The 14563-nt window shown below is 40.7% G+C and overlaps 1 protein-coding gene across 6 annotated transcripts in view; it reads left to right on the top strand.

Annotated features, from left to right (window-relative positions):
• Positions 1-14563, top strand: part of LOC111866126 — a 54590-nt gene that overhangs the window by 1502 nt on the left and 38525 nt on the right. For all 6 annotated transcript variants that reach the window (XR_002843097.2, XR_002843095.2, XR_002843096.2 and 3 more), the window contains exons 2-9: positions 365-1365; positions 2951-3174; positions 3924-4205; positions 6099-6495; positions 8679-9015; positions 10129-10282; positions 11002-11247; positions 12596-12847. Coding sequence is in view for 3 of the 6 variants with exons in the window: in XM_023854767.2 (XP_023710535.1) it covers positions 365-1365; positions 2951-3174; positions 3924-4205; positions 6099-6495; positions 8679-9015; positions 10129-10282; positions 11002-11247; positions 12596-12847 (2893 nt within the window). In the remaining 3 variants the exon portion in view is untranslated. The remainder of the gene's footprint in view (positions 1-364; positions 1366-2950; positions 3175-3923; positions 4206-6098; positions 6496-8678; positions 9016-10128; positions 10283-11001; positions 11248-12595; positions 12848-14563) is intronic.

The following is a 14563-nucleotide window of genomic DNA, read 5'->3' as shown; positions in this document are numbered from 1 at the left end:
GTACTTTAAATTATGACACAACCACTTCTGTTTGTATCCTTTCCAATTCATTATTCACTAATCATCCTGTTATTTGGCATTATTTTATATTAGCAACTTGTAGTGCTCTTTAAGCAACTTTCTCAAACCCCCAGTTATTTCCTATCTCTTAGACCCTATGGGAATGATTTTATCTGTGAAATTCTGCAGCTCATTATCTCAGTGTTGATTACCTGTTTCAATAGTAGATTTCTATTTGTATAAATGAACAGTTGATACATTGAGGGCTACAGAATTATAACAAACCTATTTGGAAAATGTATGTAATCCAAATTTGAGATCTCATTTAACTGTATCAGAAGGTTTATGACATATTTCTTTTCAGATTTATGACCCTGTAGACGAAGTGACAAAACCACCAAAACGCTGGGTGGATTTACCATGGCCTGTACGTGTAGACAAGAATAGTCGCCATGCATCTGGTTTAGTTACTGGTGAGGAGTACATTCCACCTACCTATGATTACAGTAGCAAAAATATCATGGGTCGAATGGCATCAGGTGATGATGGAATAGAACACATCAAGTCAACTGCAGGACAAGTGATACCAGGCAGCCCTGTCAGCAGGCGCAGTGACTGGAATATTGTGCCTGACCCAAGCAGTGACGGTGGCTTCAGGCTGGTTGAATCGTCATTTGGAGACATAAATCCAGCACAAATCCCACAGCAAGGATCAAGTTCAAGTATTGTATATGGAAATGGAGGTATTTATCAAGAAAATAAAGGAAATAATCCAGGAGAATCATCAAAAGTTCCAGGAACAGAAGCAACTAGTGGTGCTGCTGATATTTCTGGTGTCTCTTCAGCCCTTGGTTTGCAGTGGCCTGCCAGCAATGTTCTGGGTAGTGGAATGTCAAGTGCTGGAGTTGTCAGTACTGGCGTTTCTGTGCCTGATAGTTCACAGAGACTTTCAGCAAATGTTTTGGGTAGTGGAGTGTCAAGTGCAGCAGTTGTAGGTACTGGTGTTTACATTGGTAGTGGATATCAGAGACCTCCAGTAAATGTTAAAGGAAATCAGCCTACACGTCACAGTGATCAGGAAGTTTCCCAAAATAGTCAGCAGCAATCTCATTCTATTTCTGCAGAGAGCGGTAATGTAGGAACTCCATCATCATCGTCTTCCAAGACTCGCTGGAAGGTTTCAGCACCTGTGCAGCTGCAGTCACAGTTTCTTCCAGCTGCACACTGGCTTGGCTCTTCTGTTTCTGTAGGCCTGAGTCAGAAGTTACCAGCTGCTACTGGAGTAATTCCTGCAGGCAGTCAGTATCTGCCATCCCCCTACCCACGGTCACCGGTACACACAGACGTATCTTCAGTCTCAGCATTGTAAGCATATCATTATATTTGGAGAAGCCATAGGATTGGAAATTTGTAAGGCCCTCAGGATTCTGGTCCAGTTTATTATCTAGATTTTAGGCTCTCATGGCAGTGAATATTAAGAATACAGACTTTTGGGAATTGATGCAATGTAGTGGCAGATGGATACCAGCGTTTTGGAGTAATGTGTGGCCACTTTTGTCTGCCTATGAGCTGGAGGTGCCCTGTTTCTTCAGCACTTGGTACTGGTTCGCTAAACTACAGGGTGTCACTCCCCAGAAGACAGTAATCTTAGCTCATTTCTCATATTGCTGAAGAGTGGCCATTGGATCTGAAATTTGTATCCAGTGCCATGTTATATTTACTTGCTTCTGTATCACTACCAGGGCATGACCCACTAAAAATTACATAGTAATTAATTTTTTCTTTCCCTTTTTTGGGGGGGCACATGGAAGTGTAGTTTGTTAAGGCACTAATGCTAGAAGCTGGAAGGTCACAGGTTCAATTCCTGATGAGGTCATTGGATTTTTCAGTTGACCTAATCCTTCCAGCTGCACTACATCCTGGGGTTGACTCAACCTCTAACAGAAATGAGTACTAGGGATCTTCCTGGGGTATAAAGGGTGACCGATGCATAAGGCTGACAACCTCACCCACCATCTCTGAGCAAATTCTCTAGAAAATGTAGGAACCTTGACGTCTCACAACTCTATGGGCCCTCATGGCTTGTTGTCTGTTGAGTTAAAACTGAACCACATTTTACCCTAATTAAAATTCTTATATAAAACTTTGATTCAACTTGATGTACTGTGACCAGTGTAATAGTAGTTTCCTCAACATGTTGTTATGCCTTCTGAGGATGGTCAGTACTGACCAAAACATGTAAAGGCATTCATATGAATATACATTTGAGTCACACTGGAGGGTGTTGTCAAATCATTCTACAATATTTAATTAGTGCGATGGACCAGGATGAATAAAGTTAAAGAAGGAATAAATTTCTCACCTGTGGTATGTGTTTTTTATTCTGTCTTGTAGTTTTTGGAGGTGGTTCCTATATTTATAGAAAATTTATGCAAACCTATGTACAATTTTTAGAACTCTAAAGGAAATTGACTACTTAATTTTCCATATGGTTGAGGAATAAACTACATGGTCTAAAATTTGTAGAAATTTCACCAGTATAATGAAAATTAAGTGCATAATTTTAGTACAAGACATATACGGGGAGTAAAGTAGTCTTCATAAATGTTGCCTCTGTCATCAGAGTTCTTCCACCATGAAGATGGAAACAACATGTCTGTACCTATGTAGCACACTACACAATGTCACATTCCGGGAGGCAGAATTGTTTCAGATGGCTACTGTAAGATTTATGACATGTATATGAGATTTACTGTTATGCTATAGTTTTATGTTTATAATGACAGTTTCTATATCCTATAGCTCATTTGACCTTGTATGGATTAATGGAATGTAATTAAATAATAATAATAAAAAATAAAAATGCGATTTCCATTTGTTATTGCTGTTCTCAGATGCTGACATTTTGAAACATTTGAAAATGAACAGATTTCTGTGGGGTTGATTATAGTGGTTCAACGAAGTGTCCTCCTGGAGGTACAGGACAGTTTGTGTATCGACCTGACTGTAGACAGTTTCTCAACTGCTGGAAGGGACGAGGCCTTGTCCAGTTCTGTGCACCAGGGACCCTCTTCAACCCTGAAACTCTGGAGTGTGACTTTCCAAACAAGGTTAAATGCTTGCAAAGTTCACCAGATGAAGAACAGTGGAACAACATAGAGATGGACAGTACAGGTATGGAGTGAACCATTTTTATTTTGCACATCATGAAAATGGAACTGTGTTCCATTTTCATGGACTGTTGTGCAGTCTTAGATTACACCAGAAAAATTACACTAAGTCCTAGAACTGAACATTTGTTTCCCATCTCAGTACTTTAAAAATAATTGTATTATTGTTGTTATGATAAATTGTTATTAACCTTTTCATTTTATCAGTTGGGAGAAGAAACATGTTTTTGTACAGTGTCACTGGGATGTATGTGAAGTTAGGTCTCTGTATAAAAAGAATCGGTGATACAGTATGAAAACATGAATCACATGACTTTCTCTAAAAGTAATGTAATTTTCTTGTTTATCTTTATATATGATTCTGAACTGTTAACAATCCTCCCCCAGAATGCTATATAACCTATGCAGTAGAGGAAGCATTGTTGAATAAATTAAGACTTATAATTTAAGCCTGAAGATTTTCTACTGTGGAATATAACAGTCTTTTTTTCTGTTATTATTTAACATTGTCCATCATCCCAGTTCTTGCAAATCATAACATTTCAGAGGTTAGATTTGTTTCCTTCATCAGGTCACAGGAGCAAATGAGGGATGCTCCATTTGGTACAGTGGGTGTCAAACATGACCAGACTAATTGTGCTGAGAGACCTAATGGACTCCTCATTATACCCTTTCACCTGATGAAAGAAACAGAGGTGTGCTTTGAAGGAACTGAAATGATGAACAAGGAAGGAAATGTGTTGTTACTTCCAGTTGAGAGGCATGTGGAGGGGAAGAATCAATTGCTGGAGCCGGCATTATCCACCACACATACACCATCTCCTGTACAAGCACAGACCAGAAAGTCAGACTGCCCCATGGAGGGAGGGACAGGGCTTGCCCCCCATCCGACAGACTGCAGCAAGTTCCTCAACTGTTGGAAGGGCACGGCTCATAGTCAGCAGTGCGGACCAGGCACCTTGTTCAACCCCCAGACTTTGCAGTGTGACTTCCCTTATAGAGTGACTTGCACTTTGTCAGCTTCAGGTTCTCAGGGTGAGTGCCTCCAGAAATAGATAAATTTGTATCTGTACTGTAAGTAGGATATTTTGTGCCTGTGTATGTGGTCTGACAGTAAAGTTCGCGAACTCTTTGTGGTAAAATTGCTACATACCTCATTGCTGAATATCACTGTAGTTTCCTTCAAAGTACTCCTTTTTGGAAGCCATGCACTGATGCCACCGCCTAATCCACCCTTCAAAACAATTTTGGAACTGGTTTTGTGGGATGACCTTCAGAGCTGCTGTCATATTATTCCTGATGTTATCGATGTCATCAAAATGCCATCCTTTCAATATTTAAGTTATCTTTGGGAACAGGAAAAAGTCGTTGGGGGCTAGATCCGGTGAATAGGGAGGGTGTTCCAGCACAGTTATTTGTTTAATAGCTAAAATCTCCCTCACAGACAATGCCGTGTAAGCAGGTCCTTTGGGACCATTTTTGCACACACCTTCCTCATGTCAAGATCTTCAGTTAAGATTTCCCTAACTGTTTTCTCGGTCGATGTCCGGTTGCTCTGCTATGCTCCTGACAGTCAGCTGATGATTTACACTCAGAATTTGATGAACCTTTGCAATGTTTTCTTCAGTTCTGCTTGTTGCTGGTCGTCCTGATCTCTCTTTGTCAGTGACACTTCCTCTTCCCTCAGAAAAACGTGTGACCCACTTGTAAACTGCTGCTTTCTTTATAGCACTCTCCCTGTAAAGTTGAACTAACATCTCTCTGATTTCACTTCCACTCTTGCCAAGTTTAACACAAAATTTAATGTTTATTCCAACATTCTTGCAACGGCACACTGAAACACACTCAGACATTAATAGATGCCACTCAGAAAGAGAGTACCACAGATCAACAACAACAACAACACAGCTGTGAAACGCTGATATGCGAACGTCATCAAATCATACTAAGATTTCTGTCGACTGCTGCCACAGCAAGCACACGGTGGCGAGTTCGTGAACTTTATTGTCATACCTCATATATGTGTTACCTAATTATGTATGTGTTACACTTTTAATAAACATGTAGTTCTCATTTATGTACACAGATGACAGCTCTGTGTTTGAAATTGAAATGGTGCTGTCTGAAGGATACAGCTGTAACTTAATTCACTGTCTTAATGTAACACAGATCAGACTTAGGATGGAAGGGGGAGAAGAATGAAAATGGTTGGGAAGGAATATGGAAGAAAGGTGGGAAGGAGGTAAAGGTATGAAAGGGATAATGTAAACACAAAAGAACTGATTCTTCATTGAATTTAAACAGGCATTTTCCACTAGTTTTTATGTATTCTGCAATTATTGCTCAAGTAAGATGTCTGATGGTAGTTATTTTCATATTGAGGGGTCTGCAGAAAGGCAGGGGTATATGTTACTTGTTTTAAAAAGGTACATTCACAGCAGTGTCACAGCTCTTTCCTGCGTGGCCTGGATATTAGTGATTCAACATTCAAATAGGTGAAACTGTTGCTTCATGCTGATTGTCAACTTCTGAGAAGGAGAAAATCACAAGACGTTCGGTTACTAATGGCTTCTGAACTTGCCCACTGAAACCATATTCGAGCATCTGAATCTTGCATAAAACTCATGTTCTACACGGTACATTAGACGTTATAGTCTGTGTGTTGCACTGTTCTAACACTGCATTCATACCTCCAATCCCGTGTTGCATTTTTTAAAAATTTTAACATGTTTACCCCGGAGTTAGTATCCACCTGCCAGCCCTATAGTACTGGAAAATTTAAAAATCCCATCTTCCCACACTCTACATGTTAAACTTGTGTTGTTCATGGAAAAGAGTTTCTTTTTTAAAAATGCATTAAGAAACAGGTGGCACACAGACAAGAAATGTTAATAGTTTAATAATATTTGTGATTAAATTCTGTTACAGAGAGAGCACCTGGAAAATTTTCACAAAATAAGCCAAACAAGTCCCCACAGCTCCTGAATGTTATCACGCAGTCAACCAAGATTTCAGCTGCAACTACTACTGCTGCTACAACTACTAGAACTACTACTACTATGACTAGTACCACTCCTCCTCCTCCGCCTTCTACTCCTACCCCCACCACTACCATAACACCTGCCCCGTCAGGAGCTATCCAGAATCTGTCCCTGCTGATAAATACAAGTGGCCAAGTTATAAGGCTCCGAGGGGGACCAGGACCCTGGGAAGGCTATGTTGAAGTACAGGGGCCAAGCCCTGGCTGGGGTCTTATCTGTGACAAGACAAATTCCTGGACTATTGTGGAGGCTACAGTTGTGTGTCATCAGCTGGGGTATGAGAGGTAAGGGGGTCTTTTTCTGCAAGTGGCTGAATATTTCAGAATCAGTTTCACACTCTCATCATATTGTGTTAACTTCTGTGCTGCTTTATCTTCCATCCTTCCACTTGTTTATTCCCTGCTTCCTCCACATTTCTTCTTACCATCTACTGTCTTTTGTTCTATGAGGTCTTCATGAATGCAATCATACTACTAGTTTGTAAGGCACATCTGAACAAAAATGTTTCAATGGTATGTCTTATGAAAGGACATAGCATCTGTTTTTAGCAGAGGTTATTCTAATTTTACAAGGTGGTTCAAATATGACTGGGACTGATTTGTTTGTAAACAAGCCGCACTGTGCAGCAGCTGTACAAACTTGAGAGAGTGAAGCCACAACCTTCACCCTCCCACCTGTTTGGGTTAGTACCTGTTCAGTCCTGTTTGGGAGTTGCTAGAGTCATGAGCAAACAGAAGGTACTGCGGAGCATGGAACAGCACATTGTGATCAAATTTCTCATTGGAGGAAATGTCCCGTCTGTTGAAATTCACCACCAGGCTCCAACAACAGTATGGGGAAAAGTGTCTCTCATGGACCCGTGCGTTTGAGTGGTGTAAGTGCTTCAGAGAGGGCAGAGAGCGCGTGGAGAATGTACCGCATGATTGTTGGCTGCGAACATCTGTCACCAAGCCAAATATTGATTGTGCAGACGCGCTTATTCATGAGAATATGTGCATCACTATCAAGGAACTTTGAGCAATGCTGTCCATCAGTGTTGGTAGTGTAGAAGACATCGTGAAGTACCACCTGCACTATCACAAGGTGAATGCACGGTGGGTACCATGTACTTTGATGGACGTGAACGAAAGGGTGTGCATGCAAGCTGCCAGTCGTCTCCTACAGCAGTTTGAAGACGAAGGTGATGCATTGCTGAAGCCTATAGTGACCACCGATGAAACATGGGTGCACTACATTCCCGATTCCCAGCAGTCATCACATGAGTGGCGGCATACCAGTTCTCCCAAACCCAAGAGACTGTGGAGGAGCCGTTCGGCAGGAAAAGTGATGGCAACGTTCTTGGACTGGCAGAGGGTTATACATGTAGACTTTCTGACAGATGCCAGAACAGTCAATGCAGCTTATTAATCAGACCTCCTGGCAACAGACGTGAAGGAAAAGATCCGATCCAAACGGAAGACAGGTGGAAAGCAGGTAGCCTTCCTTCAAGACAATGTACGCCCCCATACATCCAAAACAACAATGGAAACCCTCCAGAAATTGAAATGGAACCTTCTGACACATCCACTGTACAGTCCTGATTTGGTCCCAAGTGATTTCTACCTGTTCAGAAGGCTCAAGTCAGACTTGCAAGGCATGTGGTTTGTGGACGATGCTGCCGTCATCCAGAATGTTCGGGAGTGGATATGCCGCCAACCACAAGCATTTTTTGGAAGGGGCATGAAGATGCTTCCAGAATGTTGGAAAAAAATGTGTTGACTCTGGAGGGGAGTACGTTGAAGACTGACATGTGCAAGTAAGTGTCTGGCAATTATGGTTTAAAAAAATCAGTTCCGGTCATATTTGAACCACCTTGTATTTTACTAAGATCCTCATTGGGGTAACTCGATATAGCAGTGGGCTACAGGCTGGACAGCTGGGGTTCAATTCCCAGCGAGGGCAAGATTTTTCTTTTCTTCCTAGCATCAATACTGGCCCTGGGGCCTACCCAGCCTTCTATCCTGTGGGTGCTGACCACGAAAACATGTCACTAAGAATTAGTTGCTAAAATTTGTCAGAGTTTGGTACACAGGTAGGACAATTGCAAGGAAGGGAATGTGTTGATGTTTCTAGTGACACTTTCTTCTTTATAATAAAATATAACTTACTTTTGGAAAGTATCATGAAATTATAATTACAATAGTATGTATTTTTTCTTAAATTGAAGCGTATGATGTTCTGGGTTGCAATGCCATGTAGCTTGGCAGAAGCCCACTGACATTTCAGAGGACTGTATCACCTCCATCCTCAGCATCAAAGAGTAAGCCAATCAAGAAGCATTTTTGGTTTCTTGTTTTGGCATACTCTTCAACCCTGAAGATGGGGGCGATGTATTCCTCCAAAGTGTGAGCAGATTTCTGTTGAACTACATTCTCCTTATAGTTGCTGCTGTGATAATCTCAAATTCTCTTGTGTTGCCATATGAAAGGGGAGCAGAATTATCATGGCAGGGCCGACCTCTGCAGCCCACTGAAGACACACTACGAGTCAGTGTAAGTGAAGTAGCTTGCAGCGGTAGTGAGGCTGCTCTGTCTGCATGCCGTCTGGAGCCCGGACACCAGTGTGTGATAGCCAGAGATGCGGTTGGTGTCCGTTGCTACAAGAACTGGGTGTCACAGTGCCAACTTGGCGAAGTGAACCATGGCAAGAAATGCTACAGTTTGGTGGTTCCCAGTGTACGCCATGCTCTTGAGGGCTTCACTCATGGGGAGGCGCTTAGAGACTGCCAGGCCCGTGGGTCACAACTCCTCGATATCACTTCCCAGGTGAGAGGTTATATTTCTTTCCTACACAAACTGAATCAGACAAAGTTGAACCAAGTAACTCAATGGTACAGTGTCTTCCTCGAGCAGTTGATGTTCAGCTAGTACAGAAATCCTGCCTTTATTGAACCAGTTGATCATTATGCTTACAAATGTTCACCAATGGACACCACCTTGAACCAATTCTACTCAGTTTACAGCTTCACAAACCTGTCTCCATTAATACATAATTTCTTCTTAAAAACATATTGTATTCACTCTCATGTGACTATGTATTTTTGAAAATGAATTATTATGATTATGATTAAGCAGTTTGGCATAGTATTAATGCTCTAGACCAGCCGTGTAAAACATGCAGCCCCCATAGCCACAAAGTGCGGCCCCTCAACTTTTAGAGCTAATTGACATTAAAATCGACATTAAAATTTTAGTAGAAATATTTTTTGTGAAGACAGTTTTCCAACAGACCAGAAGACAAGAAGTCTCACACAGATATAAATTAGCAGGCTGCAGGAAATTCAATGTTTTGCTATTTCTAACATAATTTCTTGTGTAATCTCTCTTTTTACATATTGAGAAGCTGTATGATACTTGTCAAAAATGGCATTCTCTTGCTTTTTAAAACTGTAAGATATGTGACTTTAGGTAATTATATTGAAGTTATTCCTAAATAATAAATAGAATTAAATTTCCTTGTATCAAAATCTAATGTATATTTCTATTTTGAAGTGTGGCCCTGGACTGTTATTTATGGGGCTGAGGTGGCCCTCTGTACAAGTTGAGTTTACATGCCTGCTCTAGACCCATACTCAGGAGATGCTTGGTTCAAATCTTGGCCAGTACAACAAATATTCTGATTGAAGTTATTGTGATTTTTCTTAGTCCTGTGAGGCAAATGCCAAGATAGTCCCCCAATTAGGCCATGACCACTTCCTTCTAAATCCTTTCCAATTCATCATTCATTTGTCATCCTATCATTTTATGCTATGTATGCTAGCTATGACAACATCATCAAATAGCCCTTAAAACCTTCATGACAGTGGAACTGTGAAGACAGCCAGCCAGTACACAGACATGAAAAGAAGTAAACACCATCTCTTTGCCCTATTCTTGCAGGTCGAGAGTGACTTCATATCCGAATGGCTGCTGCAGTTACAGCCCAATATAACCAACGTTCTTACTGCAGGTGTAGGTGTGTCTGTGTTTCATCGTCCGCTGTGGATCTGGGAAGGGTCTACTGAACCATTCGTATTTACAAAATGGTGGCCAGGTATGTCCTAGCAGATCATATTTAATTACAGTCAGTCTTATTTTGGTGCTTTCACAGTCAGGTGTTTTTGTACATAGTTGGCAGACCATATTTTAGTTTTGGATGTATTTGAGAAATGTTGTACCATCAAATTTTGGTGCAGCTTTAAGACAATGTGCTTTTAAATTTATTAAAATTATTACAGATTGAAATGATATTAGTATTTTATTTATTGTTACTTTTGTCAATTTTGAGTGTGTCTTATTTATGGAAACATAGAATATCATATAACAACCTCTCAGACAAACATTGCTCCTGCCCCACCACAAAGAAAATTAGAACTGTCTGATGTAAATATTTGCAGCTAGTTTTTTAAAATGTAGCAAAAAGACAGCGGATTCTACTGATGTAATTATTTGTATCGTAGGACAGGAACAGGACGTTTCATAATCCTGACCGTTGACCATCTGTGTTGTAATGTACATGTCTGTGTAAAGTCTTTGAAAGTGTTAAATAAATGAAGGATTTGAAAATAAGATGCAAAGCAGAATTTTTGATATCAAAATATGATTGTTAAGCGTTGAAGAAGTCATCTTAAATGCTACTGATCTGGAATAGGCCTGCTGTTAAAAGGAAACTAACTGAGACTTTGAAGTGTGTGTTTAGCCAATTCAATTTATATAATGTAAGGTATATAAGTAGAAGATATGTGTAGTGAGATTTGAATGTCTCCTAATCAGGTTGGGCGCATGATGTGAGGAGCCCACCTAAGACAGGCCATAGACCGATCTGTATTGTTGCCAAGCGTGTCTTCCCATGTGAACATGCATATTACACAAGTGATGCCATTACTGACATGGATGCTGATGCACATGATCACCCAACTGTCAGGATGTGTGCTGCCAACTATTTCTTCTGGGACACTGAGGATTGCAGTGTTACACATAGCCACCCTTATATCTGTGAGAGACCTCTGGATGATATTGGTGAGTCAGCAGGAAAGGTGATCTCGCCCTTACTCTGTACTTGGCAGGACAGGTAGAGTCTGACTGTCCTCACTGAATTTCTTATTCTTTCCTTCCAGATTCATAGCCATGACTGGTTCTTTCCTTGTCCTTTCCAATTCATCTTTCACAAATCATCCTGCAGTGATGCTTCATACTCCATTCAGTTGAAAAGTGTTGGTACCCCTTCAGCTGCCATGTTTCTAATGTGCTAGTCTAGCCCTTGTTTGCTGGATCTTGGTGTTTTCTGTAAGATGCCTAGCAATTTATGAATCTTCAGTTCTTGCATAGGTGGCTTTGCAAGGTATTTCCATGAAATAAGGAAGCCCACACATCAACAGTACTGTAGCACCTCTTAAAAAAAGGTAAAGCTGTCCCTGTAACAGGCCTTGGAGGCCCATAGGGTTGTGAGACATCAAGGTTTCCATGTTTTCTAGACAATTGGTTCACAGATGGTGGCGAGGTTGTCAGCCTTATGTGCTGACCGCTCTGACTGTCAGTGACATGCATTTCCCTTTTGTCCCACAAAACCAATTTGAAACCATCCAGACCAGGCAGCATCACTCTTTGTATTTCATGAGTTGATTTGAAGTTGGTTAAAGTGGTGGGGAAGTGCCCCTAAAATTGGTTGAGTAATGAGTTTAAAGTCAGCTCAGGATCTGTGGTTGCTCATGACTGCTCATAATCAAATAAGGAAAGGAAATGCAAACTTTAAGGGCATATTTTCCAAATGTGATGCTGCTTATATTATGTATCTTATTAACCTTACATTCATTTATTGAAATGTAAATGTAATGATGCAAAACTGATCACACATCTACACAGAGTCAGACATTATTTGCTTTATATATCTGTGAATATTCAATATATTGTCAGTTGTTTCAAATAGAAGCTGTAGACCATTGTGTAAGCTCTATATTCTGTCACATAACTACTAATTTCTTGTATGGAGCATTTTTGAAAAAATAGATTGAAATCTGGACATCATGTAAGTTAGGGATTACACTGAATGGGAATGGATTAAAATTAAATGCAGTTGGTAACTAACAGTGTACATCTGCTGGTACTTTATTGAAATTTGTTAAGTGGTTTTAGAGACTAAGTGCGTGGAATGACAGACAAGCAGACAGACACCAACCTTTCTACTGTGTTAATTTTAAAATCTGTATGTAAACATGCTGAAACAGTGGAATTGAAAAGTAACATAACCTAAATATTGCAAGGAGTGTTTCCTTCATTCAAGATGGAATGGTTTTACTTCCATGATTCTAGTGCCAGAACCTCATTTTTTTTAACCAAACAAACCATAAGCGCAACCTCATTGCTTCAGGTTGCATGGATGGAGACAAGTACAACTATCAGGGTTCTGCTAACATGACAGCCAATGGCTTACCATGTCTTCATTGGGATGACCCCCTGATCATCCCCAAGCTCAGCTACAGAGTGTCAGAAAGGGAGAGGAATGCCACCCTCACAGGTCACAACTACTGTCGAAATGTCGGAGGTAAAGCGCAGCCATGGTGCTTTGCAGGCAAGCAGAGGAGTTCACAGCCATGTGCCATCCCAACTTGTTGGCGCAAAGGTATATTACTGCGACAGTGTTAATGGAGCCAGCAGTCATCATCTTGTAGGTCTGCTGTATTTAAATTCTGTTTGATCTGACCACTTTTTAATTGGGCTTACAGCATTTATGTTGCTAATGGTTGTGGTACCGCGGGCTTTTTGGCTAAGTGTTGTACAGTATTCTCTGTGGTATGGCTGTTTGGGTTATGGAATCTGGGCCCAATGGAAATTATAAAATATGAGCTTGAAATTCACTGTATGGACAACAAATTCATTCTTTTGGAAATTTGGAATAAATATTAATTTTTTTATATACAGAATGTAAAACAAGAACAAATTTGGCCAGAATTGCTTTTCTAAAGAAGTAATTATATGTTAAGAAATTCAGATTGCCTATGGCCTGCATCAGTGATGTAAAAGGGTATGTAGCTGGCTGCTGGTTAGCATATGCACATGAGTTAGTAAGGGGAATGCCTGGTACCATGGTTGCTGTTCCCAGCATGTTCCCCTGAAACATTGATTGCATTCTACCAGGATATATGACATCATGCCCCAGAAGACAGCAAATTTCTTGTGCCAGTTAAGACCACACTTCTGTAACAGGCAAGATTATGGTCATCTGGGGGACAGTGGCACACAGTTTTGTAGATGGGCACAAATACTTCAGAGGAACCTGTTGCCTCAATTTTCAGGGTAGAACAGAGAACAGTAATTTAAAATCTTTATACTAGTGATGTGCTGTGTTTTTCTGAACAAGAGCCACCTTGGAATGTGATCTGCATTCTGAAAAATGCATGATCATTAAGTGAAAAGAAATGCATATTTTATGTCATTACATGCAACAGTCAGAATAGCTCAGAGTAAGTAAGTTTTATGTTGCTCCATGTGATTATGTACATTGCTTGAAAGATGTGACTTTAATATTCTGGTTCTATGAGATGCTCAAATAACATTAAAAAAATTATGCATAATGTGTTTCCATTAGGACTCCTATAGTTGATGTGATTGATTCGAATTTTGTTCACATTAGTATATCGTTCAATTGAAGATAAAGCAACATCTTGTGGTCATAATGATGAACTGTGTAAAAAGTAAAGCTATCCCTGTAACAGGCTGTGGAGGCCCATAGAGTTGTGGGACGTCAAGGCTCCCACATTTTCTAGACAATCGGCTCACAGATGGCAGTGAGATTGTCAGTCTTACATGCCGGCTACCCTTTACCCCCAGGAAGATTCCTTGTACTCATTTCTGTTGGAGGGTGAGCTAACCCCAGGGCCATAGTGCGGCTGGAAGAATTAGGTTAATTGAAAAATACAGTGGCCTCATCGGGAATGGAACCTATGACCTTCCAGCTCATAGCATAGTGCCTCATCCAGCTGTGCTGCTGCATGCCCCCAAAGAACTGTGTACCTTTACCAAATTTAGACAGTCCAATGATGCTTCCTTAACCCGTTGCCGTGGTTCGTCGTGTATGTTTCGTCAGGGATTTAAATCGTCTGGGGGGGTTCGACGTGTATGTTTCGTCCAGCTGCACACGTATGTTATAACGCCCATAATAATTGATGGTTTTGCTGTAGATTGTTAGATTTTTCACTGGCCTGTTGTCAGGAGGACTGTATTTAATGACACACGCGTTTAAGAGCGCTAAGTCGTCGTTACATATGCCTGTCTTGCAGCAACGTTCCTGTGGCTATTGCGAGCTGTTTCTGTTATGAATGATGTGTTTTGTTTGCTC

Source organism: Cryptotermes secundus, unplaced genomic scaffold (genome assembly GCF_002891405.2).
Source record: "Cryptotermes secundus unplaced genomic scaffold, Csec_1.0 scaffold318, whole genome shotgun sequence".
NCBI lineage: Eukaryota > Metazoa > Arthropoda > Insecta > Blattodea > Kalotermitidae > Cryptotermes > Cryptotermes secundus.
The sequence above is the reverse complement of the archived record's forward strand: the minus strand, read 5'-3'. Positions and strand labels throughout refer to the sequence as shown.